Raw genomic sequence first — 26,794 nt, 5'->3', positions numbered from 1 at the left:
ACATGCTTAGTAACTAATTATTTTAATCTTTTACTACTACATTAATGGGCATTAGAATTATCATCAGTCTCATTAACTATTCTTTCTCCTTTTTTCCCTATAATATTATTAAATTTGGTCACGGTATAACTGTGAAGTTACAGTCTTACTTTTGTCATTTAGTGGGTTGGTATGAGGAATCAATCTTTTTTTTTTTTTACCATAATCAAACCCACGTGACTATAACATTTCACCTTGCCGCTCGGTAAAAAGGGTGTTTTTCCAATGTTCGTTTAGAGCACGTAGGCAACGCAAAGAACAGACCAATAGATTACGGATTAAACGGCGCCACCTCAGATGCTTTCACAGTCCCTTCACTGGATTTAGCTGTCACCCTAACACCTCACTCCACCCCCCGGCCCCAAAATGCTCACAACCGATCATGGGGTTCCGCCACGTGTTTCCGGTGACTATTGGCTGGAGAGGGGTGACGGCACCTTAACGCTTAAACTGCTATATTGAAGGCTCTGATACGAACACGTGACAGAATTAACGGCTCTGATTCACTGCTCTAATCTAAAATGATGCCTCATAGGGCGACTTGCTTTATTTGCACGCAGGCTTGGGAGAGTTGCCCTTTTGGCTTGGCTTAGTTGGCTCGCTTGATGAAGATTGTGGCTTAATGATTTCATTTTAGTAGTACCCTAATTTAATTTATCTTACAATTTATTATCAGAATTGAACACCATGCTTAAGTAGGAACTATAATGATATAGTAGTTTATAAATAAATTAAATATCAAAATAAATATTTCCTTATATCCATTAAGATATAGTGTAGATACAATGGTGGATAATAAATGTCACCCACTTTCTTTTATTTAATTTACATATTGAAGCTTTGAGCTATAGCAGTGAGACTTTTCCCAAATTTGTTTTCTTTGTTTTCTCATTTCATTTTCATTCTTTCGGTGATAAAGGCTTGTTCTCTAACGAGATTAAGGTAGCATATTAAACGTGTCATTGTGTTGCTTTTGGATTGATTAAGTTGTTTTATTCTAGAATGTTGTAGAGCTTTGGAGTATCTATCTTTTTTTTTTTTGAAGTTTCTTTTTTTGTATATTAATAAATGATAATGAATATTTAATTATTTGATTGGTAAATCTTTTTGTCCTAGGTATTTTACTGTCTTTTTTGCCTCTACACTTTATACACTCTTTAACTATTTGCCTTCAATTCTTATGTTGGGTTTAAGTTCAAGGTTTTGCACTTACATATGTTAATAAAAATTGTGTATGTTTTATGTGTAGCTTCTTTAAATTAAAAAACATATATATATATATATATATGTATAGTAAAAGCATAATTCTTATTTATGTATAGTAAAAGCATAATTCTTATTTTAGGATTCTAGCAAGTGTTTCTTTTGCTAAAATATCATATGCTAGGATTGAGTGGAATCTACGTAATTCAATCGTTACATGAAACAAAACAAAAAAAAGGAGTAATAAATAATTCATTCTTATTGACTAAACAAGCTCATTGCCAAATTAATCATATTTTTAAGATTAGTGAAAACAGTTAATCATTCCAGTTGACATCTGCTGTCTCTCCAACCAATAAAATATTTGTAAAAGAAGAAAAAAAGGGTCAATGAACACCAATGTAAAACAACATCACTTAGCAGCCTTTCCAAAAGGATCTGGGCAAAAGAATAACGAGGGCGCTGTTCAGAAATATTTTTGAATAAGAAAACTTTGGATTACATTTTAATTCATTACTAGATTAGTGGAAGCTTTTGTGGGTCTGTCCAGAAAGGCTTGAGCCAATCCCAAATCCCAACACACCCAGAGAGAGAGAGAGAGCAGTGTCTGGTCTCTCTCTATTTGAAGTCTGGTGGTCACTCTCACGCGGAGAGACGCCCATAGTCATAGATATATCATCCTCTTCCAGGATTTTCCACACCCAAATATCTGCCTTGTTTGTTTCTTTCTTTCTACATCTTTCAATCCTTGAATCCCTAAGTTATGAAAGTAAGACCAACTTTGACAAATTAGAGTGGTAAGTATTTCCTTCATTCAAAACTGATCAGGTTGAAAGCCGACTAGTGTTTTCTTCTGGCTTGGGTTTCTGGGTCTCTACTTTTGATGAAGCTCGAATGTTCTGCTTTTTGTAAAAGGATGCATGTGTTTGATTATCTCCCAGTGTTTATGAATCCCAAGATATTGGTCTAAAACAAAGCATCATTTCTTTTTGTCTTGTTTTCAGTTTCACTACCTTGGCCTTTTCGCCGCTTCACAAGCTTCAAAGGTTTACAGCTTTTCAAATTCTTGAAACAAAGACACCATCTTCGGATCCTCAAGGCTCAAACTCCAAGTTTCTTCCTTGCCGCCTTTTACAACTCCATTCTCAGCAGTCAATCTCACAAGCTCAACCCAATTCTCGGTGAAGAAACAAAACTTTCTCATCAAAATTCAATCAAAAAGTGATCCTTTTTAGCTTGAAAATTCAAGTCTTCTTGATCCTCAACATCCCAAAAGGTAATCCTTTTTACTCCTTGTGTGGTCACCGGACTTAATTAAGAATGCAAGACCCGACGGGTTTTCAACAAATGAAAGCTCCGGCTTTTCCAGAGCAAGAGCAGCTAAAATGCCCGCGCTGTGACTCTACCAACACTAAATTCTGTTACTACAACAACTACAACTTGTCTCAGCCCCGCCATTTCTGCAAGAACTGCCGCCGTTACTGGACCAAAGGAGGCGCCCTCCGTAACATCCCCATCGGTGGCGGCACCCGCAAGAACACCAAACGCTCATCCTCATCATCGTCCTCCTCCTCCACCAACAACCCCAAACGCCAGCCCAACCCCGCTCCTGACCCGAGCCGAAACCCAAAACTCCCTGACCCTTCCCCGCCGCCGACATCATCATCGACGATTCCCCAGCAAGTCGTCTTGAACTCGGGAGTTCGTAATTCGGGTTCGGAGGGCGACCCGACCCGGATGTATGTCTTGTCGGTTGATCATCAAGATAGGAAGATGATGGATATCGGTGGGAGCTTTAGCTCGCTGTTGTCGTCGAGTGGGCAGTTTGGAAACCTTCTAGAAGGGCTGAATCCAAATGGGCCGGGTTTGAAAACGGTGCAAATGGGTGAATTTGTGGGGAATTTGGATTCAGGTCTTGGGATGAATCAGGGTCCGAGTCGGGATCCGGGACTGGGTGAGAGCAATAATAACGGGGAGAGTTATTTGGGTGTGCAGGGTGGTGGGGATACAAGTTGTTGGACTGGCGGTAGCAATGGGTGGCCTGATCTTGCTATTTACACTCCAGGTTCAAGTTTTCAGTAGAGTAGAAATAGAAAAACATATATATGTTTTTTTCCCTTATAATATTTTTTTAAAAAAATCTTTCCCCACTTTCCCTTTGTTTAATTGTGCTTGTCATGGTAATTAAAGCTAAGGTTGTGAAGATAATTGCTTGGTTTTGTAGTATCTAATGATACTACGAGGGATATCTTATGGTTTAGCTGGATGATAAGTATTATAGGAGATGACAATGCCGCGAAGACTTAATGCTACAAGTAGCATTCTTCTCTCTCTCTCTCTCTCTATATATATTGAGTTTTTCATTTTCATTTTTCTTTTTCTCTTGTGGTGTGTTTGTATGAGTTTTATGAATGATAATAGAAGAAAAGAAAAGGGTATTTCCCTATTTATTTGAGGTGTGGTCTTAATCCCAAAAGGGCTTTCCCCCCTTGTTATATCTTTGTTAGATAGTATGCCATTCATGGGTGCAAAGGATTCGACACCCTTTTGGTTGTTTATGAATATGGTGGAGTGGGAGACCATATGGGAAAGGCAAATCCATGCTCCATAGTTCCGACCTCCAGTTGTTTAAAACCTTTTTGTCTTTCAAGAGCTAGACAAAATTAATCTCTCCCCCTTCACTTTCGATATTGTTTGTTCTTTCGATGTTCCCCTCTTCCTTTTGCAACATTTGTTTATTTTGATTAATCATTTTTCCTATTTTTAGTTTTCTTATATCTCAGCTTGTGTGGAGAGCATGCAATGGATTTTTTTTTTTTTTAATCTTACAAGGTAAACAAGTAAATTGGATCTGATAATGTCAATTTTGATGTTAGTGTTATAGGTTGAGGAGTACCTGTGCCTTAGCCTATCTCCCTAGGCTCTTTAGTTTGACTTTGGAATGACGTCTTAACATTTTTGAAATTAACGTCATATCAAACCTTACGAACAGGTGAAGGGTTTTCCAAGGCTTTCTACAAAGTACAGTGAATGGTGCCCATTAACACTAACACGTGTTAATCATTGCTGCATGTATTAAAGAGCTGGTATTATTTTTTCATGAGAGTAACACGCCTGGAATACTCCATCGTGTTTCCCCTCTGAATCACAACTTTGAAAAACTGCTGAGCCACTGTTTTGAAGGTGACTAAAATTTGGTGCTTCTTTCATAAGTAAAGTGATACTGTGCAAAAGGTTGAAGAGAGAATCATTCGGTATAAGCATAATCATAACAATCTTGCTCGTGAAGAAAGGAGAAACCATCAAGTACTTGCAATCGAACCTTCTTTATAAGCATTTTTCGAATGATATTTTACACAAGCGATCAGATTGTTGGTTTGTTTACCCTAGAAGAGGTAAAATTACAATTATAGGAATTTGTGAGGTGTGGACAAGCACAATTCCCTCTCCTCTCGTTTCATGTTGTGTTTGTAGAGTAACATGATACGGAAACACATGGGTTGTAGTGCTAGGTGACTAGGGGCGTTCAAGGTTGAAAGCAGATTTGCAAAGCAGGCAGGGTCCTAATTTGGCAAGGATTGCCTAATAGCTACAATCTAAGAGGAAGTGGTAGGTTTGGAAGAATCAATCCATGTGTGACTAATTGATGTGCTGATTTTTCAACTAGAGGAGTTGAATCATCAAATGCTGCTGCTGCTGCTCTCTCTCTGCCTCATGGGCCACCCACTATAATGCGTTTGAGAATTGGACCACCCCTTTGGTTTAGCAATGTCATCTGCAACCAACCACATGTACAGGGCTCCCCTAATCCTTTTCGGCCGAAACTGGAGAAATTAGGCCCACAAGGAACATATACATTATATTGTTGAGGTGGACCCCTCATGGGGAAAACTCAGATCAATGGCTGAATTCAAATTTTCAACGAGTCGCATAATTCCCATGGAAGGCAAGAAACTGGATCATACTTTTGTGCTGGTCCTCCATGCATTGGTAGCAGTTGGCTAACTTGGAATCCTACTTGATGCACCTTCAAAGGGCAGGAATGGGATTGATATTATTAATCCTCAATCAAAGATACAGTTGCGATTTTTGTTTGGTCAATGCTAATAAAGGTGGAGATTGAATCTGATTATGTCATTCTCGTAAGCTTAAACCTCGTTCGATAATCGAAAAATAATTTATTATGTATAAAATTTTATGTGTTTTTTAATTGTCTGAATAAATGTCAAAAATATTTTTGTTGAAAAATGTGATTATACTTCCTTGGGACTTAAAACATTTTTTTGAGAAAAGTTTTTCCAACTTTACGGAATAAAACCGTACATGTGTAGTGCAGATCTTATTTGAACGGTGAATCTGCACTGTGTAGTGCAGATTTTACGAAAAAGAATGGAACGGTGAATGTGTGGCTCGGTGGCCACGGAGGGTTTTTGTACTGTTATTTGGGCACCGACGTCCAAAAGTAAGAGATATGACTTTGCTTCCTTCCCCGCAATTAATGCAGTCAGCATCATGGAAGACCAAATGGGGTGCCGTGATTCACCACTCAGGCTCGTCACCACACTGTACAGCAACGCTGCCGTTGAAACAAAATTGTCGGTTTAAGATTGAAGTGAAAGAGCTCCCTGCCCCGGGCCCTGGCCGTCACGTCACATCCAACTAGCACAGGGCTTTTGCTTCCTCTTTAAGCCTTCAACTATTGCTTATTGCCACTTGGACTCATTCCTAATTTTGGCACCCAATTCCATCCAGTCGTCAACGGACTCGAAACACATCTGTCACTGTTGATTTCCCCAGCTTATTATGTGGAGTACTTTAACAATTATGCCATTAGAATTTGTAAACAACTTATCAAATCGAGTTCAAGCAATAAGCTCATAAAATTCTAAGAGAAAATTCAGCAATGGCAAGTATGTTAGGTCTCAGTTCAGTTCAATTCAATTCAATTCAATTCAATACTAGTCAGTCAATGTCAATGATTAATTTCATGTCAATACTTAATTACAATCATCATCAAACTCTCAACCATTTATGGCACATAAGAAAAATACATGGCTATGGTTCAAAAGTCGGTTTTTTATCGGCAAAAATAGAATTGCATACAGCACGAATCATACAAGCAGTGATATTGATAAATGGATATTTGAATAGAAATTATGGCAAATCACAAATAATTGTGGAGACCCAAGATTAAGCTTCTCTTGTAAATTTTGACACTCTTGATCAAAATGATATCCAAATAAATACCATCATATTATTTAAAATTCAATAAATTTAAAAGCACACCCTAGAAACTGCATGGATGACAATGTATATAAGTACAACACAATTCTGCAAAAATCTATTTGGACATTTCACAATTCTCAATATACGACGGTGGTTCCCGTTTAATGTAAAAATAAATCAAAGTACACCACATATCAAAACAATATTACATCGCTATGGTTCGAGCCTTGTACATGCAGATGTATGCCATGTGCCAATCACCTACAACCAAAAATAAAGGGGTCAGTGAATGTGCATGTTAATTGTAAGCAGTAAATCAATGAGATGAATTGTCTGTTCAAAACATTACTATTATTAGAGTTTGTTTGTATAGACCAGCTTATGAGTGACAGAACAAGATGCGTTAGAATTTCATAAAGGTCAGGTTGAAGATTACCTCCTCCAGACAGTTTAACAATGTCTTCCTCCCGCTGAGGAATAGGGTTATCATCATCAAACTCAATCCATTTCCCTGTAATTAGTGACAATTATTAATTATTACAATAATAATACGTAAACCACATGGCATAGATATAAAGTCCTGAACGAACTATTCCAGGGAACTGACCACTTTCTTGCTTGACCCAAGCAACGTAATGCCCTGAATCAGCACTTCGACCTTTGTGGGTGAGCACAGCAACCAAATCATAAATCCCAGTCAAACGTGATTCCTTGTCAGAGAGAACCCCTGTAAAAGACGAAGTGAGAAATCAATCTGTGAAGAGTGTAAAGTATCCCATATATTACTTGAGGAATATAATTGCAACTTCACAGAGAACTATGGTGTACAATTTGAGTCTAATCATGTTATTCAGGAGCTCACCATGAGGAATTAGAAATTATTTAAACATAGCAGCTTAATACAGTCTCATGCTAGGAAATTCATCCATGTATAATGGGCTTCAAAAACTTTAGATTTTATTCGTCAGATATTCATTTATTTAAAAGAGGAAAACCATGGCTCCTTACATGCAACCCCTAAATGATACATATCTAGAGAATAAACTGCATAGAAGTACTGGTAACCAGTTTAGAGTGACAAGAGATTTCAGGCATCGAGGGATTTCACCTTCTTGAGGTGTAGTTGCAGATGATTCTCCACTTGCATTTGATGATCCCTGCATGCATTAAACAAACTGTATCAAACACAAGTACTCAGGATTGCAATTTCATGTCTGCACTTGTAACTAAATCATCTAGTCACCTCTGCATCAGTCATCTTGACATCATCATCTTTAGTGCCAGAGCTCTTCTCATTAGCTTTCAAACCAAGCTTTTTACCTTCCTCATCCCTCAGAATCTAAAATTTGCATATCAAGAAAAACTTGATCAATGCATTGCAAACTGAAATCTAATTATTCATCAAAATAAGGCAAAATGGCTACCTGGCGAGGGCCTTCCAATTGTTTGCGAAGTTCGTCTGAACACAGATCATAAACATCCAACTCCAGTGGATAATCCACTTTCTGAAAAGGGAAACACATATCATGTCATTTAAAAGTCACAACACAGTTCAATAAACAGACAGAAGGGTCTCAATTTTTTATGTGCCTTTACTAAGTCATCTCTTGATGGTTATATATATATATGATGTTCATGAAAACATATAAAAAATCTAATCATGTGCCAAGTCAAAATAAAATTTGCATACACGCAATATCTTAGCCTTTTGATTTGACTCCCTCTTCCAGAAAAACCGGACAAACTGAATAGTCAAATACCTGTCAGAATTCACCCAAAAAACCAAAAAAAAAAAAAAAGTTACCAGAAAGTTCTTCTGTTCCAAGAAAACATGAGGACAGTATGAAGCATGAAAATAGCAAATGGACATCAGAAAGAAATCTGACGTTACATTGAGCAGACTACCGTACATTATATATAGATGATGTAAAGAAGCCATCGGTTACCTTGGCAAGCCATTTATTCGAGACTCTTTCAAGTAAATTGCACTACGCCCCAGGGCAGGAGAAGCCTTTTCCAATTCTGATTTCAAACCCTACATATAAAAACCTTCTTATTCATGTCAACTGTCAAAGGATTAAGAAGAAGATGCATCATTGGATTACTGATGAAAATAGAAAAGGATGAACAGTAATAGACATTAACATAGTTTGTAATAGCATGTGCAAGGCAGAGTGGCTAGGATAAACCACTCATCAAAGAAAAAAAGATTAAATTAACTCCAATATATTAAATTTGTTATTCCATTTCTTAAATGAATTTGGATAAATTAAAGCCCATCAGAAGTGCAATCAGTGGCAGCAGGGCTCTGAACCCAGTAACTGCCCCAAACTCAAATCTTTTTCATTCAGGCACAAAGTTACAAGACTATCAAAAGAAATCAATTGCACACAGGAATGGATGTACTTTATTCATATATAGTTGATTGCTGGTAAAACTTACATGCTTTAGACCTTCATGCAAATGGTTCACCTCTTGTGAAATATGGCATTTTAGTGAGTAAACTGATTCTGTTTCAGAGCTTTCTTCACCGCTCTCTTGGCAATGTATCCTAGCAATCAAACATGGTTGGATAATAAAAGAAGGCTAAATTATCAAGAACCCTTTAGATAAAGAGAAACAAAATTATATGAAAGGCAGCAAGTTGTACAATGCATTGCTAGGTAATACATAAACTTGGGGCATGTGAACCAGTCAGCTAGATATTGGGTAGATAATTATCTCAAAAATAACATAAAGCAAAGAAAGAACAGAAAATTCATGTCCTTTGAACTGTAGAAACTACATAAACTACTTCGATGCAGGCATGAGAAGACAAGGGATGTTCTGGTTTGCTTGTCTAAACTATTTGAAGTCTGATCTTGTTTATCTTTTCCCCAGTTAGTATACTGATGGTTTACTTTTATCTTTATTTCTAACGCGGACAGCTGCAGTTGGAGTTTGAATAGCAGCAACAATTATCCAAAAGTTACAGAACATGGCATATATAAACCGTCTAACTTGCTACTATTATCTTTAAATAATAATATGGACCAATGACCAAATCTGTAGATATCTACCTGCTTGCAAGTTCAATACCAAAAAGGTCCTTTACAGTATCAAGATTTTCACTGCAAAAAAAAAAAGGAGAGAGAATAGTATTATTCTTCTAAATAAGTGTAGAGGTACATGCTAGTAAAACACTGTAGTACCAAAAGAACTATGCAAGACATAACTGCTCAAAATAAAAAACCCTAATTTTGCTGAAAATGTTTGATAAAATGAATGGTTTAAAGTGAGATGTGTGTGAAACTTTCAATTATCAAGAGCGCCATGGATATTGCTCAAACTTATGCCGGTAAGCAAAGCTTACAGATCTAAATGACAAAGAACAAGAAAACTACCTGGAACCTGGTGATCGAAGTGACTGAGAAAGGGTGTATAATAGTTGTGTCCAACATTCTTCAGCATCCTATATAAAATTCCAAGTTACATATCAGCACATAAACAAATCTAAAACAGGAAGAGTATTATGTACAGTAGATCAAGAATTAAACACCTGCTGCATGAATACACCATTATGCAACTGGCCAAATTGAGGATACTTTTTACGCAATACCTACAACCACAATACATATAAACAATGAGTTCTCCAAAATTCATTAAACTAAGTTTAGCAACAAAAAACCAAAATAACAGAAGCTTTTAATCAACTATAAAGAACAAAGCAACAACTCTGTTGACAACAGCACAAAAAATATTTACATGGAGCTCCAGCACTAAAAGAGTAGACTGCTTGGAAAAAAGAGTTCTACAAAATCAGCAAAATAATGTTTGACAAGGCACAGTATTACACCATTTCCATGAACTTTTGCCTAATGTAAATATAAAAAATAGAAGAGCACAACCTAAGACAAACTCGCCACATGCTACATACTATAATTTCACCTAAATTCTAGCAGATCTATTTCTTCCATTGAGTGATATCCTATGAACTTCACAGATCAGAGAGAACATGGAGATGCGAATATGTGTGACAAGAAACAAAGAAAACATACCATCCAAAATTGCATAGGCGCAACTGGCTTGACACTTTTATCAAGTTCACTAAATAAATCACGAGTTGCAACTGTCAACATATGAGAAGTCTGATCCAAATCGTTGCTTCTTCCTGAATGTGAATACCTGATCACAATTAAGACAGTGTACATTATATCCGCATCATATGAAAAACATGAAAGTATAGTGCCAGATTCTCACATAATTTATTTTTAGGTACAGAAGAAAAACTTACTTTACTAAAGCAGACTTCAACTCTGGAACAGAGTGCAGGCATTGTACTGTGGAATTCATGTAGCAGGTATTTCCCAGGTTAAATAGCCCAGCACTATGACCCTGAATATACAAAAATGAACTAGGTAAGAGACCAAAGTTGCAAGGCTAAGGAAAAGGAACAAATTACAAAGACTAAGAATGAACCCAAAACATAGATTAGGACTTGAGTTGATTGTAAATTGTATCAACAAGAGATAAAGGAAAATTAAAACTAAACAAAAAAAACAATCAAGTTACGGCCTCTTGTCAATTCCCTCTCTCACTGACACATAACACCCCAAAAAGATACAAGGAATTGCTCTGAATAAACTCAGGTTAAACAACTGAAACTCAACTGAGTCCAATATCAGATTAAGAATAGTTAGCTAATATGCAACCATTCGTTAATACAAAAACAGTCAAATCCATAAAACATTTATCATATGAGGAAGATGAGCATATTTACAGATAGGTAGCCTATTGGCAGGTGATTGCAAAAGAGAAGCACAAGAGTGAAGCCATGAAGCTCTTGGAAGATGAGCATAAGCAGAAGACTGCAATGGAGTTACTTGAACAGTACTTGCAGTTCAGACAGGAAGCAGAGGAGACCAAGACGACCAAGAAAGAAAGGGATCCGTTGAAGCCAAAGCAACCAAGGTCAGCAATTTTCTTGTTCTCCGATAAGAGAAGAGCAGGTCTTCTAGCAGAGAACAAGAACATCTTGGCGGTTGCAAAAATCGCTGGCAAAGAATGGAAGAACATGACTGAAGAACAAAGAGATAGCAATAAAGGAGGAAGAGGAGGAGATGATGAAAATTCAAAAACAAGAAGCTCTTTAACTGCTTAAGAAGAAAGAGAAGGCAGAGAATATTATTAAAAAGAACAAAGAGAGATGCCAGAAGAAGCAGCAGCAGAGCTCTGACTTTAACAGGCACAAGAAGCCTGCTTCTTCATATCTTTTGTTCAGTAAGGAAGCAAGGAAAACTCTGATGCAAGAGTGACCAGGAAAGAACAATGCTACTCTTAATGCACTGATTTCAGGGAAATATAAGGAACTTAGTGAGAAAGAGAAGAATATTTGGAATGCCAAAGCAGCTGAAGCCATGGAAGCATACAAGAAAGATTTGGAGGAATACAAAAAACCTGCTGCAGGAGTTGCGGCGAACATGCAGCAGCACAGTGAAGGCTAACATCGACTCTATTGATGTTTTGTTGAACCCAAGTCAATTTGATAGCTTAGGCTTCAAGAGCTCTTCAACTAGGATCTGATTGTTTCAATTTAAACCTTTCAGACTGAAATTTAAGATTTAAGCTCCAATCCAGTGTTCTCTGGTTGATGTCAAAGAAAAAGGTTCCTCTGTTTCCATATTTTCCAGAAGGGTAAGCAAGCGAAGCTTGTAACATGTAGAGAACGATTTCATCTAAGTTTTGTGGTACATCTTGCAAAGGCTCTATAATTAATTTCACTTCTTTGAAAAATACATGTCAACCAACAACCTCAGTGATTTTTGGCTCTTCTTCATATTCAATGAGATCAAAGGAAAGTACCAAACACTTGAATAGTGTGTAAATCACAAGTAACTAACTATTTGACAAAAGCTAGACATACAATGAAATCAAATGACATACTACAATAATACCATATTGTATTCTTCATATAATTACAGTGCAGGAACATATTTTACAGTTAAAGGAGACAAAGAAGAATATGAAAATGATAGTAGAAAACAGAGAGTGAAATTGGCTCTTACCAAAGACACCACTTGTTCTTCTTCTGGAAGATCTTCCATAAAAACAGGGCCCTTTTCTGGGGCCTTAACAATCTCATCAGCAGTTCCCACCATCATCAATTTTTGACCCTGGAAAAAACATTACGACACAAGACACAGCATGCTTATCAGATAAATGTGCAGAAGCATGGGATGGAGGGAAAAAATAAGTAAGTGCTATGAAGATCGTTCACCTGTTTCACCCCAACTGTAGACCAATCTGCATCATCCTACATTGTCCAAAGAAAAAGCAAAGTAGGCACATTAGAGAACCATAAGTTGACAAATAGCGGGTTAGTATCTCTAATCTTTGCACTAAACAGTTAAAGTACTTTATCAAGCAATTTTGCTAGCTATTTTATACAAAGCTATCAAGTACCTTCAGTAAGCCACCTTTAACCATAATCTTCTGCCTTTCAGGGGGTACTCCAGTTAGATCAAACAACTGGCACTTGAAAACATATGGAGGCTGACTCGTGTCAATTTCCACAGCCTTAAAGACTTCCTTTTGCCATTTCACACTCACTACAACATTCAAAGAGGATTATTAAGAGTTAAAAATCATTATAATATCAAATACAAATGCCTTAACCCTCAGGAGAAAAAAAGGGCACTATGGAATGGATCAAGCCTCAACACTGGTACCTGATTCCTTCTCTAACTAACCATCAATCAAACCCTTCCCCAAAATATGCAACATAAAACTTGAAATTTTGAATTTCATTCATAGTTTCACCTTTTTTTTTATAGTGAATAAATTGTCTATCTAGTTGCCTCATACATTTTACAACTCGTTACTATTTTTACAGTCAAAACTCAGTCCTATAAGCAAAACTTAGGTCATAGCATTAAAAAATTGAATCTTCTCAAATGTTAGATGGATCTGCAAAGTTCAAGTGCATATAAAGTTCAATTTTTTCTGATGCAATATAGAAGCCTTAATCAATTGCTTTAATTAAATATCTGAATACTCAATAATTTACTTCCACTACCTACACTTAATTGTAAAAAGAAAAGTGACCATTACACCCGTCAAAATTAAACGCTGAGACAACAGACAATCACATTAGCGTAGTTCTTTAACAGCTAGTATAACCACAAAACACCAAAAAAAAAAATACGACCTCAAGAATCACATAAAGGAGCAAACACGGGACGACAGAATCGAATCCCAAAAAACCCAGATAAAAAAATCCGAAATCCAAGAAGACCTATTTGAAAAAAATCCAAATTGAAGTCCAAAAATAAAAAGTTCTAGCAGTTCCATCAATCAACAATAATAATAAACCAGAAATTTAAAAAAAGAAAAACCCTTCCAGGTAGTATCCAAACGATACATTAACTATGAATGAAAATGGAAATAATCAGCAAAGTGTTTCGACTAGAGAACCTGTCAGCATGATTGGATTACTGTTGGGGATCGACCTCGAAAGAGCGAGAGACTATGGGTTTTCGGAGTTTTTTTTTTTTTTTTTTGTTGGCTTGAAGAACAGGGAAAGTATTTTATTTTTTAGTCTGTGATATTTGTTTCGATATTTTGATTTTTCTTTTTATAAATAAGAAAGGGAAATATTTCCGAACCCGGTTCTTGTTGGTTCGGGCCGTATCCGATCGCCATTGATTCGGGTTGGTTTTTTTTGGTAGTCAACGGATCAAAGTTTAAAAAAATTGGATAAGAATAATGTCCTATTATGAAAATCTTATACCAATTTTTTTTTTTTAAATACATATTTGTTCACAAATGAGTTGGACTTTTAATATTTGGATTCCAATTATTAATGGCACTAAAATTAAAGTCATGCAAGTCAAATAGATTGAAAATATGAATTGTACTTTAAAGGGATACGGTTTGAAAATTCTAACATTAATCATTTTTAAAAAATTTTTATTTTAATTTGACATAAAATTTTAAAAAATTTATAATTAAAATTGAAATAAATTATTATTTTATCATTAATTAAAATATCAATCGTATTTTTTATGTGACATAGAAGATATTAATTTTACATAATCATATCATTATACTATATCAATATATCATATTATTATTTACTATGAAATATTAGTACGACACATTAGCACCATATGACCTAAAATGATAAGTGACGTTTTAAGTAATAATAATTAATCAATTATTAACAATCTATTTAATTTAAAATAAAAATATAAAAATTAAATATAATAAAAATAAAAATTTATTTTTTTAAAATGATTCAAAGATTTTGTTTTAAATATTATATCTATTAACTTATTAACACAAAGTAATCTCAATGAAAGTTAAATACATGTAACTAAAATCTTTTAGTATTTTTTGATTGTAGTTTCTTTTTCATGTTAAATTATGTTTAATTTGGCCAAAAATAATTATGTTCTTACATGATATATTCATGCCATGCCAAATATATTCACTATCAATAACACACATTTTATGATGTTAGAATAAAGTTAATTTATTTTAACAACATATACAGCTTTATTTTTATTTAAATTTAAAAGGAAAATTTAAACTTTATATATTAAAAGAAAGAGATGATTACCACTAACAAATTAAGAAATAATACTATTATTATTACTATAAAATAAAATAATAATGATAATGATAATGATAATTATAGTTGTAAAATAATGGTAAGCGTAAAATAGGAGATTTTGTCAATTCCAACATTTTACAAACTCCCAATGACAAAGAAAAAAGAGAAAAAGCAAGAAAGCACGCTCCTCCTTGACCTCCTCTATCGCAGCAGTCTTCTCCGCTCCTGTCTCTCTCTCTCTCTTTCTCTCTCCCTGCCTTCCGCCATTAAGAAAGCCAAGCGCCGCCATTCTTTCTATTTATATTCGTACAAATACGGAAACGCATACGTATAAATATTCATGTGAAAAAAAATTTTCCATGTCTCGATAACGCAACGGAAACAAATCTAGTAAACCCCTCGCGCAAAACCAATGTACGGAGGCTCCTCGAAGCTGGGCCGCGGAGGAGGTGGCGGCCGTGGGGGCGGAGGCCCTCGGAACCGCTCTTCGTTCCCTCCGCCTCCGCCACACCGCCCCGCCGCCCCAGCTGGAAGGCTATCTCTTGGCTCCGCCCCTCGTAACCGCCCCGGGGTCGGGGGCGGTTTGGGACCCGCACCGGCTGTGGAAGAGAGCTTTTCCCTTGTGTCTGGGAACAATCCTTTGGCTTTCGCTATGATCATAAGGTTGGCGCCAGATTTGGTGGAGGAGATCAGGCGGCTTGAGGCTCAAGGAGGGACGGCCAGAATTAAATTTGATTCAATTCCGACTAACCCTAGTGGAAATGTGAGTTCTTAAAGGAGAATTTAACTGTGTTTTTCATAATTTTTTAAAATTTTATTGCTATTCATTTCAAATTGTTATTTGTTTTGTAATTTTGTGCTTTTTAGGGATATAACTAATGGGAAAGATGCTGCTTGATTGGAATTCATCCGAGTTAAGCTTAATTTTTAAATTATTTTGTTTCTTTCAATTCTTTGAATTTTGTTGGTCTATAGGGATAAACTAGTAGGAAAGCATGCTGCTTGATCAGAATTCATCTGGGTTTAGCTTAAATTTGTTTTCTTTTTTTCTTTTTAAATGTTTGTAATGCTTGTTTGAATTGTTATAAAATTTAGTTTATAATTTATGTATTTCTTGATTATTTTCTACTGGCTATCTTTGGGTTTTCTGTATTTTGGTGTTTTACCAATGGTTTTCTTTGGGTGTGACTATGTCAAGGTTGTGTGTTAATGTTTGTGTAGTTCTTAGTTTACGACTGGTTATGGAAATGTAAATTGGTTGATCGGGTTTTTCAACCTGGTTTAGCTTCAAATTGGGCGACTTTATGGGGTAGGTTGTGGATTTTGTTATATTGGTGCTTAAGTTTTTAGCGTTTCATGGATATTTTGGTGGTTTATTGGGATATTTTGGGTAATTCTGCTGGGCTTGCTTGGTTTTTGATTTTGAATGGGTTGTTCTTCTCTTGATTCTAGTAGGCCATGAAGGAGTTTGGTCTATTTGGCTTCTATTTTGTTTGTGTAATCCTTGGCATGTCTATATTGGGGCGTAGCCTAGTCTTCTTTTCCTCCTGAAATATTTACATTATGCACCAATTACATTCAATCTGTATAAACTTTCATTGTTAGTTAATTTTCATGATATGATGGTTTAGCTTTTATTTCTGAAATTTGGTGATTCTTCCTTTGCTTATGATATGTCTCTTAAGTCTTTATGTAAAAGATGTACTAGGGGGGGAGCTTAAGGTAGGAGCAGCAATAAAGCATGTAAAATTATGAAAATGCAGAGTTTGTACACAGACTTTGTTATTGGTTGAGAACATGCTAACATGTAGTAGGAGGAGATTAGTCAATTTTCAGGATTGTTCACTGACCATAACCTCTTAAATGAGATGTGATTGCAGAAATAGTGAACTTACCAGGCCAACTGGTTTAAAATGATGGTGCTATCTGTATCTGCCAATGTTGGTATTTCTTGTATATAAACAAAAGGTTGTATTATTCCCATGGTATGTTTGATGGGCGCAATTTGATGGTAAATAGATTGTTCATATCAGTGGCACAAGAATTTTGTGCAGGAAGCGTTAGATTTTCTTTGGATTGCACATTTTTTCTGGGGCACCTTTTTATGTCAATCTGTTTTATGGACTGCATCAATGGTTTTCTACTTGTTTTTGGGTGGATTTATGCAGAACATTTTCATAATTGAAGGATGGCCTTTTAAGCATGACAGTTTGTAGCATGGGATACAGAAAAACTGGTTAGGGCTTGATAGTTTATGGTCTTCTGTTTTGAGATGTTGCTGCTCCAAAAATCTTGATTAGATGTTCTATTCTTTTCTGGAATAGATAATTGTTCCCACCATTCGATAGGCATTTGGTGACAGAAGCTCCAATTGAATTCTCTTCAACATTTGTTCTTTTTAGAACTTATGTACATAAATGTGGCCTACCAATTATCAACAAATGTTGTTTCTAATTTGTCATCGCTTGTGCAGGTCATTGATGTTGGTGGCAAGGAGTTTAGGTTTACATGGTCACGGGAATTTGTTGATCTATGTGATATATATGAAGAACGTCAAAGTGGTGAAGATGGAAATGGTTTGCTTGTTGAATCTGGGTGTGCTTGGCGGAAGTTGAATGTTCAACGCGTCTTGGATGAGTCAATGACAAACCATGTTAAGATGCGGTCAGAGGAAGCTGAGCGCAAACATAAATCACGCAAGTATGTTAGCTAGGATGGTTTTCTTGTAGTCATTACGTAAGCATGCATATTTATTTCTCTCTTTTAACCTACTTTTTGTCAGCTTCTGTCCAGTTAGCATGAGTTAGATCAAGATATATATATATATATATATATATATATATATATATTCAACTATAATTGGTTATCAAAATACAAATGTTTTTATCACATATAACATGTAAATAATAGACAAATGTCAAAGAGACAAGTTCTTTCTGTCCCTTTTTGGGGTAAATAAAGACAACTTCTTTTTGTGGACACCTCATGCAATACCACAAAATGCTACAGAATAATTAGGTAGAGAATTGGTTTCTCCATACACATGTTTGCCGATACATTGATCAAAACTCTGCTGAAATTTCATTATCTCCTGAACCAGTCTTTTAGCCCTGCAAGGCCATCTCTCCCTTCTCTTCAAATCCTGATAGCATTGTGAGAACATGAAGAAACAGTAATAAGGGAAATGCTATGCAGAAGTGCAATCTTTGGGTCTTTTTTTATTTCTTCTAATTAATGCTGTGGAACAGTTGTAGGCAAGCAAATTTCTGTGAAAGCAAGCTCTGCATCACCTTGAGAATTCTTCAGAACACTTTCATATCCTCATGTATTCTCAGATAGAGATCCATCACCATTGTTTAAAACATTATGCTTCATCCATTACAAGGGTTCTTTCTCACATTGAAGCTCACCTCCCGTGTTTCAGTTATAAATAAACTGTTCTTAATCTACCTATAGTAACTCAATCAAATTAGTCTCAAATCAATATCGATAATAATTTGCTAAATATAATCTTTTAAATCACCTCCTAAAACTATTGTTCTCTCATTCAGATTCAATATATAATAGCAGCTAAATAATTCTTCTCACTTTGCTTATCTATCATCAAAATAGCCAAAGCTCACCACCGAATCTTTTGCAGTATTTCTGATGTCATAGTGCTTCCTTAAGAACTCAGAATGGATATGAGCTGAAAATGAACATTCAGAAAAGAGATGTGCATAACTCTCCCAATACAATTGCAGAGACAGCAACTCAAACAATTTCAGAAACCCTTCTGATTAAGAAGCTTAGTCTGGATTTTAGTCAATTTTTATCGTTTCCGAGCATTAAAATTTTGGATTCTTCTATCTGATTATGTTTCGTGAAGAAACTCTGGCTTTTCTTTTATATTTTATGTCATCCTGGTTATTCAGTGTTGTAAATATTATACGATGCTACATTCTTATATTGCTGGGTACTTCTGGAAATAAGGTTAAGTTAAATGATGATTATTGATTTTATCCTTTCTTCTTTTGGTATTGATGACAGAGCTATTGTATTAGACCATGGAAACCCTTCCATGAAGAATCAAATAAAGCAATTAGCTGCTGCTGAGGGTAAGCTTTTATTTGTGATGTTATGTTTGTGCCCTCTCTTTACTTCCATAACCCGTAGTCACTATATTTGCCTTTTCTGACATGTAGAAAGGTACTGATGTAGTAAGAAGCATTACGATGAGGGTATGCTAGGACTTAGGTCTATTTAAGATCTCTTCCCTCGCATATGTCCTTATGGTGCTTTATTTGTGGATTTAATTTTCTTTTGAGGTCCTACTCATATGCTGCTTATTAAATTGCTTTGATGCCCATGCTAATCAAGATGGCATCTTCAACCTACTTTTTCATTCATGCAATCCCACATTCCCACAGTATTGACGATTATTCTTCTGATATGTATTGCTAGCCTTGGACTTCAATTGCTTTAGGAAAACTAACTCGTGTGCATGATACATACTAAAATATTATGGAAGAAAAAAACCCATTTAAAATGATTTTCACGGAAAGTAGTTGCTGGTAGAGAACATTTAAGATAAAAGAAGATCACTTTTTAAAGCTTAAATCTCAGTGTTATATGTCTCTTATGTTTCCAGCTAGTCCGTGGAAGTCACACTTCAAGAAGAAGGAGCCTGCTTTTAAGAAGCGGAAAGTTGAGACGGCTCAAGGTAAATCATTTGAATCTCATTTAATTAATTAAAGTATGAAAACTATCTTATGTTTTTTGCATGGTCTCTCCAAAAGTAACAATCTGTAAGAGTTGTTGAGATTATACTTTTAAATGGTTTCAGTTTTTTTTGCTTCTGTTTAGGTTTCTTAATAAGTTTTTGCAATGTATGTGTCATGCACCAGCGGCTGTTGGAGGCCCTCCTAAGTCTGGCTATAAATCTGGATTAATTTCAGCTTCTAATGCAAAAGGAGGACGCTCAACTTCCCCTATACCGTCTCCACCTGAGCGCTCTGGTGCTGCAGCATCTCCTATTGGAATAGGAAATATCTCCAAGGTTCACTCAGGCATTGAGGATGTCATGCCTCCCCAGGTGAAGAGCAAAGAAAATGCTTCCAGCTCTGAGAAAGAAATACCAACCAGGGCTACTGGTGCAGTGCGTGAGATGCCTGGGCGCAGAGGAAACTTTGGACCTAAGCCAATGGACTTGCAGAGTCTGCTGATTACTCTACTGAAGGAGAATCCCAAGGGGATGAGCTTAAAGGTAAGGGCAAGGATTAAGTGAAAGTTTTAAAATAATTGTATCTCTTTTGCTGATGGTGTATGTTGTTGGCTTCACTTTCATTTTGGATCATTTTATCTCTTACTCTCTCTCTCTCTCTGAAATGGCTACAGGCCTTAGAGAAAGCTGTTGGGGACACAATTCCAAACTCGGCCCGAAAGATTGAGACAATTGTAAAAAAAGTAAGCAATGGAAATCCTTGATGCAACTATTTTTAAGAATAGTATGTGATCTTATGCCTTCCTTTATTTTTGAGCACCAGATTGCAACTTTCCAAGCTCCAGGTAGATATTTCTTGAAACCAGGAGTGGAGTTGGATAGCTTAAAGAAACCTTCGTCTGAAAGTGGAAGGTACCTGCCATTCTTATTTCCAATGGGCTTAATTTGATCAATTTTTATTGAAATTGAATTCTCTTGCCTTTTTTTTTTTTCATGTTCATAGTTGATGCTATTCTTATTATATATAGGTAGGACTGAGGACTGAGGTGAAGTTCCTTAGGTTCCTCAATGAAATTACTACATGTCTAATTGTTCACTTAGCATTGGAGAGTTAATGTTAAAAGTTCAAGGTGAGGTCAATGTTGAGTCTGCAATTTTAACTCAGGACGTGATTTTAATAGGGAAGCTAAGAAAGACTTTAACTAAGTTTTGTATATATAGATAGGTTAGCTTTGATCTACTAAAAAGAGACAATGACTTTTTCTCTTACAAGCACTGCTATTCAATGGATGAAATTCAAAATGTAATGTTTCATGTAATTATCCATTTTTATTTTTATTTAGTCTGTGCGTTTAGGGAACTCATTGTTTAGGTAGCTTCAGATTTAACAATTTGTGGAATCTCATGCCATTAAAATTTTTCTTGATTATCTGGAATTAATTGTTACTATGGTTATTATTAATCTTCTTGTTGTTTTCTGTTTAATGATAATCTAACATAGTTATCAATAAACACATGCAGCATGCCATAATGTTGTTTGTCTTTATTTTGCAGTTCACCTGAAGATAACCATCATCAGACTCCAGCTCCTGAAGAAAACCATGACCAGACCCCTGCTCCAGTAGCAAGCATAGTGGAGAAAGTTAGTGAAATGGAGGAACAGAACCATTTAGACTCTAAACTTGGGGTAGAATCAAATGTGTTAGAACAAATTGACATCCAACAACATTCACCTGATTTGGGCGGTGACAGAAAAGCTTCTGACAATAGTGAGGGGCAGGCAAATAGTGCTAGTGACAGTGGAAGTGATAGTGATAGTGACAGTGACAGCAGTGATAGTGGAAGTGACAGTGGAAGCCGCAGTAGGAGTAGGAGCAGGAGTGGAAGCCCAGCAGGAAGTGGGAGCGGTAGTAGCAGTGACAGTGAAAGTGATGCTTCTTCCAACAGCAAGGAAGGGTCTGATGAGGATGTGGATATAATGACAAGTGATGATTACAAAGAGACCAAGCAGGATTTACAGGCCTCTGAACCAGGAGTGGTGCAATCACCTATACCATGGCAAACTGAACATGACAGGCCTTTACAGAATGGGATGGATGAAAATCAAGATGGTGATGGATCTGATGCAGTTGATATTGAAGGTAATGGATCTGATGCTGTTGATGTTGAAGGTCATGGATCAGATGGTGTCGACATTGAGAAAGACTTGCCTGAAGATGAACAGCAAATTGGAATGGCTGTCAGTACTAGAAAAGAGGGTGAAAAACCTGAGGAAGGAGCAAAACCCTCTTCATCTGATTGTGATGAACTCCAGGAGCGTCAAAATTTCATAGGAAATCTGTTTGATGATGCAGAAAATCTTGTTAAGGATAGTGTCAGGCATGAGCAATCTGATAACTCTGAGAGGTTACCCAAAGCTAAATCCAAAAGAGGATCTGATCTGAAGCACATAGATGAGAAGTCTGAACGTACTAAAAGATTGAAGTCAGAAAGCTTGTCTCAACCGCATGTTTCTGGGAGTAGAGATCCCAATTTTTTTGGGAGTATTCGTAATTTTTCTCCTAATAGACCCATAGATGACCCTTACCAAAGCTCTTCTGTTCAAATGATGAATAAAGGTGACAGAGAAGAACATGCTGATTTTGGCTCTCAAAAGGGATACAATCAGGTGTTTCCAAGAAAATCTAGTTCAGATTTTCATCAATCTGGTCGTAGGCCTTCTGATCAAGGTGCTTGGGCAAAGGCTACTATTGCAGCAGAAAGGCCTATGAAACATACTGAGAGCTCAGGACATGGTCGTAAGTTCTCTGAGAAGAGTGTGCATGAAGGTCATTTCATTCAAAAGGATAACCCTTCTAGGGACACTCAAAATGAGGATGGTTTAATGAAGGACAAAAAGTTACCAAGAAATACTAAGGAAGGTGGTGCTGGAGGTAAAAATGCTGTGCCCTCTGATTTTCATCACAGGAAACTTGGTGAAACTGTTGGAAAGTTCAAGGATGCTGGACAAATTTCAAGCTCATACATTAATTCTCCCCCGAAGGATAACAGCAGGGTTACTGCAGATAGATATCCGGTTAATGGGAAAAGCAATATGCTCCAAAGAGAGCTTTCACACTTAGAGTTAGGCGAGATTCGTGAGCCATTGGTTGAGGAAACTCCAATAAAGAAGCAATTTGAGAGAAAAAGTTCCTTTAAACAGTCAGGCAGTGGACCAAGCACCTCAGAGAACTTTAATCCTGATCTCAGCAGGGGCAAATCTGTTGGGAAGACAAATTGGGATTCAGGAAAGCCATCTCCACCCAATCTAAGCGGGCTTAGAAGAACCCCAGAATATCATGTTGAAGATTTGACAAGATCACATCTTAGGGTTGTTCAGTCTCAGCCGCAACATCTCTCAAGAGTAGACCGTCCAGAAGTTGGGTCACACTCTAACAAATTGGCAGATACTAGTAGTAAAACCAGACAGAATGAAACTGGTGCAAAACTGGGAGTTGATCTGGAGGGTTATGGTGAAAGCCACAAGAAAGCACCAGCTAGTGCCTCACAACCGCAGGAATCAAAACGAGGATCAGTGTCCCAGGTCATAAAGGACAGTAAAACACTTGCATCTAATAAAATGGTGGATGTGACTGATGGGCGTAAGGATACAGTTTTGGCGGAGGGCAATGTTAATGGTCGAAGGAAAAGGGGGTCTTCTTCTGATGAAGAGTGTTGTCCTTATTCTAAGCATGAAAAAGATGAGCCAGAGTACAGGGGACCAATCAAGGATTCATCTCAGTAAGTAGTTATATTTGTTGATGTATCTGTTTGACTGTTTCTTTTAAATGATCATGGCCATGTTGAATTTTAGAGGACTGTGACATCTAATTGAAACTAACTATTTTTTGTGTTTTTTATGTTAGGTATGAAGAATATATGAATGAGTTTCGTGAAAAATATGAATCTTACAATGACTTGGACAAGACCCTACAAACTTATAGGTATTATTTGGAATTGCTTTGCTCATTTATGAGGTCTTGCCGCATTTTGTATTTGTGTTCTGACTTGTTTGATGAACTGCTGTTTGGCATAACCTCTCACTTATAGGAATGACTTTGAAAAGCTGGGTAAGGACCTCGAATATTCGAAAGATAGGGACATGGATAAATATTATAAGACCTTGAATCTATTGCTGGAGTCTTATCAACAGTGTGGAATGGTATATTTCTCTATCTAGTTTCTTTATGATATATCCTTTGTTTCTTTACGATATATCCTTTTTCTTAATGATAGCAGAATGTCTCTAGATGTGGAACCGACTGACAAGATTTTGTCTAATCATTCTATTTGCCTGATAAATTGAATTTCAGTGTAATATAAAGTTTAAATATTAATGCAGTTTAAAGTTAGAATTCTGCCTACATGGCCCTACATTCATATACTGTGATTTAATGTAGTAAGAAGATGATAAATGGCTGAGAAGCAAGCAATCTTCTCTTATATAAGGAGGATCTTCAGATGATGAGCAGAACAGTGTGATGGATAAGATCATTGACTAGCGTCGAAATTACTTTCTCATGTGATTGTCTGGAAGAAGTTTGTGCATAATAATAATTGGATAACAAGCAGAATCTTTTGTGGTTACAGTCTTAATGAACTTGAATGGTATCTGTTGCTTTGATCTTGTCTGAAAATTTCAGTATTTTCTATTATTGAGAAATGCAAGGAGTGTTGAAATTGTCACTGTTATATGCCTTATCGCCTGGCTTCAGAAATGCTCCTAGTATTTGCTTGAGTCATGTCTATCCTTCTTTTACTTTTAAAATTGAAAATTTTCCTGTAGGAATTCTGTTCTGACTGAAGTGCTGTTTTGATTTGCAGAGGCACAAAAGACTGAAGAAAATATTTGTTGTGCTCCATTATGAATTAAAGGTGATTGCTAGTACTATATTTTAATCTGTCTCTCTCTCTCTCTCTCCCCTCTCTTCCCTTTCCTTATGATTAGTAATTCTGAGGTTCTCCCTTATTGCAGAACCTTAAGCAGAGGCTTCATGAGTATGCTCAGTCACATTCAATAGATTGATAGTGAATTATGCCAAACTTCTCCCGACAGATTGGATCCTCTTCTTTCATATCTAAGCTGCAATCAGTGATACCTATTTCTCCATTGCCTTGCTGGGGGATTCGCGCAACAGTGATATGTTGCTTTCCTTCTCTAAGATTGGAGCACTTGTAAATGGTTATAGATGGTTCAAGGTGATACGATTACGTCACACTCTACTCCATGGCCATTGAGGGTAAAAATTGAAGGTTGGCTCTACCCAAATTGGGTGTGTGTATAATGTGTAGAATTTTGGCTTTTGGCCCTCAATTTTGTAGTTTTTTTTTACAGCTTGCTTTAGTTTTGCTTGCAACCAACAATTTATTGCAATGTGTATACAAATGATTGAAAAAATAAGAAAGGAAAAAAAAAAAAAAGATGCCCAAGTATTGTTTAGACTTCAGCTCAATAGGAGTATAATACTTTTTATCCCTTTCATCAAGATGGATCTTGTCTGGTAGTAGAAATGTATTTGTGGCTGTAACTGTAACATGCCATATGACAGGCATTTTGAGGATGGTAGCAAGTAAGATAGCACTTTCGACTATCGCAAAACAGAAACTTTAAGCATCACCCCTTTTTAAGTTGGTGCTTCTGGTTATAAATAGTTATATAAGCCATGCTTGATCTGTTGGGTGTTATCCCTTTAATTGAAGAGTTAAGATTCATAGTTTAACCCTATAATTTTTGGAACAAAGTAAAGGGAAGATCAGATGGGATTGCAATTCCCACTTGTTAACATACAAAGGAGCAGCAGTACTACATTTTTATGTTCTCGTTTTACTTTTCTAACACTTAGAACAGGGTGAAGAGTTTCTCCATAGCATAGCCTCGGCATTTCACTTTTATGGCCTTTGTTGTTGCAGATTATATTACCAGTCTGGAAACCAGAATCTAATCTTCATTTATGCTGCTTGGAGGTACTGTTGAAATTTTCCTTGCATGATTGTTATTGGATAATGAATGCCCTTTTTGTACAAGCTTTTTAATTCCAAGCAATATTGTGATTTATTCTAAATGAATTTCATTAATAAATTCGCTACTAAACGTTCCCAAATTAAATGAATTTAACTTTCATTTGATTTCAAGCACCCTCCCTGGGGTGGAGTTGGATTTCAAATTCCTCCAGACTATTTTTGTTGCCAAAAAGAGGTTAAGGGCAAGATGTAATGCAGCAAGCACCACCTTAAATGTGGACTGTCATTGCCATGCATCTGCTAGAGATAACTCCCTTTGAGGTACTATGGTCTCTTTATGGTATTTGGACTTTAGTGGCATCATTTACTTTACCTTACCTAAATGTTTTGATTAATTCTTGAGTGGTTTCGCTAGTGCAAATTCGAGGGGTTGCTTATGCCCAAAAAAATAGTTGAAATATGAATAAAAAATACAGTGGCTTTATCAGAACCATTCTTTGATTATATAAACACCTTTCTTGGCTGCAGCTGCGATCTTTGAATGAGCTTATGAGAAGCCAGTGGATGAGAAAGAAGATTATCTCCTCCTAGAAAAAGAAAGTTTTGCATCATTATTTATGAATCTGACAAAAATTCTTCCTGGATAATGCCAAATGTATAAAGCAAAACAGATTCTTGTTCTTGATTCTGAGTTGCACAATCAGCTTGGTTGCTTTTCACAAAGGAACACTTGCTTTTATTCCTTTCCTTCTTAAGTTGAGATATCATTTCACAGGGCATTCCACTTTTGGCAATATTTATGCAGGTTCATTTGGAAAGTAGATTAGAAATTGAAATTGCTGGAAGAACACCAAAGATGCATGAAAATTTCACATTTTTTTCAAACTGGTTTGTGATGTTCTTTATTTGCATCTGAATCTATCTGGTTTCTTTTGCTTTATGTATGTGTGTACATGTATGCACAAATCAAATTCTTTCTTATAAAATCAGCACCAGAATGGTGGAGTTTTGCATGATACAAAGCCAAAATG

At 36.3% G+C, this 26,794-nt stretch overlaps 3 protein-coding genes across 4 annotated transcripts; 2 read left to right on the top strand and 1 right to left on the bottom strand.

Annotated features, from left to right (window-relative positions):
• Positions 1,747–3,697, top strand: LOC18596105 (dof zinc finger protein DOF3.1). The gene is made up of 2 exons (XM_007024377.2): positions 1,747–2,039; positions 2,247–3,697. Exon 2 carries the CDS (start codon positions 2,563–2,565, stop codon positions 3,322–3,324), a length of 762 nt encoding a protein of 253 aa, XP_007024439.2. The 5' UTR covers positions 1,747–2,039; positions 2,247–2,562; the 3' UTR covers positions 3,325–3,697.
• On the bottom strand, positions 6,433–14,041 carry LOC18596103 (ubiquitin carboxyl-terminal hydrolase 6). Its single transcript, XM_007024375.2, has 18 exons — positions 13,921–14,041; positions 12,910–13,055; positions 12,725–12,760; positions 12,513–12,620; positions 10,742–10,842; positions 10,506–10,632; positions 10,007–10,066; positions 9,852–9,919; positions 9,528–9,578; positions 8,911–9,019; positions 8,415–8,503; positions 8,159–8,228; positions 7,893–7,973; positions 7,712–7,807; positions 7,577–7,625; positions 7,076–7,195; positions 6,905–6,979; positions 6,433–6,729 (listed from the first exon to the last, which is right to left on the bottom strand). Exons 1-18 carry the CDS (start codon positions 13,928–13,930, stop codon positions 6,674–6,676), a joined length of 1,452 nt encoding a protein of 483 aa, XP_007024437.2. The 5' UTR covers positions 13,931–14,041; the 3' UTR covers positions 6,433–6,673.
• LOC18596102 (dentin sialophosphoprotein) lies at positions 15,225–25,284 on the top strand. Of its 2 annotated transcripts, none has more exons than XM_007024370.2 (12): positions 15,225–15,824; positions 17,535–17,761; positions 19,091–19,158; positions 19,692–19,763; positions 19,999–20,306; positions 20,438–20,506; positions 20,587–20,675; positions 21,318–23,543; positions 23,669–23,746; positions 23,853–23,964; positions 24,627–24,677; positions 24,778–25,284. In XM_007024370.2, exons 1-12 carry the CDS (start codon positions 15,474–15,476, stop codon positions 24,826–24,828), a joined length of 3,702 nt encoding a protein of 1,233 aa, XP_007024432.2. In that variant the 5' UTR covers positions 15,225–15,473; the 3' UTR covers positions 24,829–25,284. The 2 variants fall into 2 exon arrangements, with proteins under 2 accessions (XP_007024432.2, XP_007024431.2); XM_007024369.2 differs by having other exon boundaries at positions 19,948–20,306.

Source organism: Theobroma cacao, chromosome 6, assembly GCF_000208745.1.
Source record: "Theobroma cacao cultivar B97-61/B2 chromosome 6, Criollo_cocoa_genome_V2, whole genome shotgun sequence".
Taxonomy (NCBI): Eukaryota; Viridiplantae; Streptophyta; class Magnoliopsida; order Malvales; family Malvaceae; genus Theobroma; species Theobroma cacao.
Note: the sequence above shows the minus strand (reverse complement) of the source record. Positions and strands in the feature narration are given on the sequence as shown.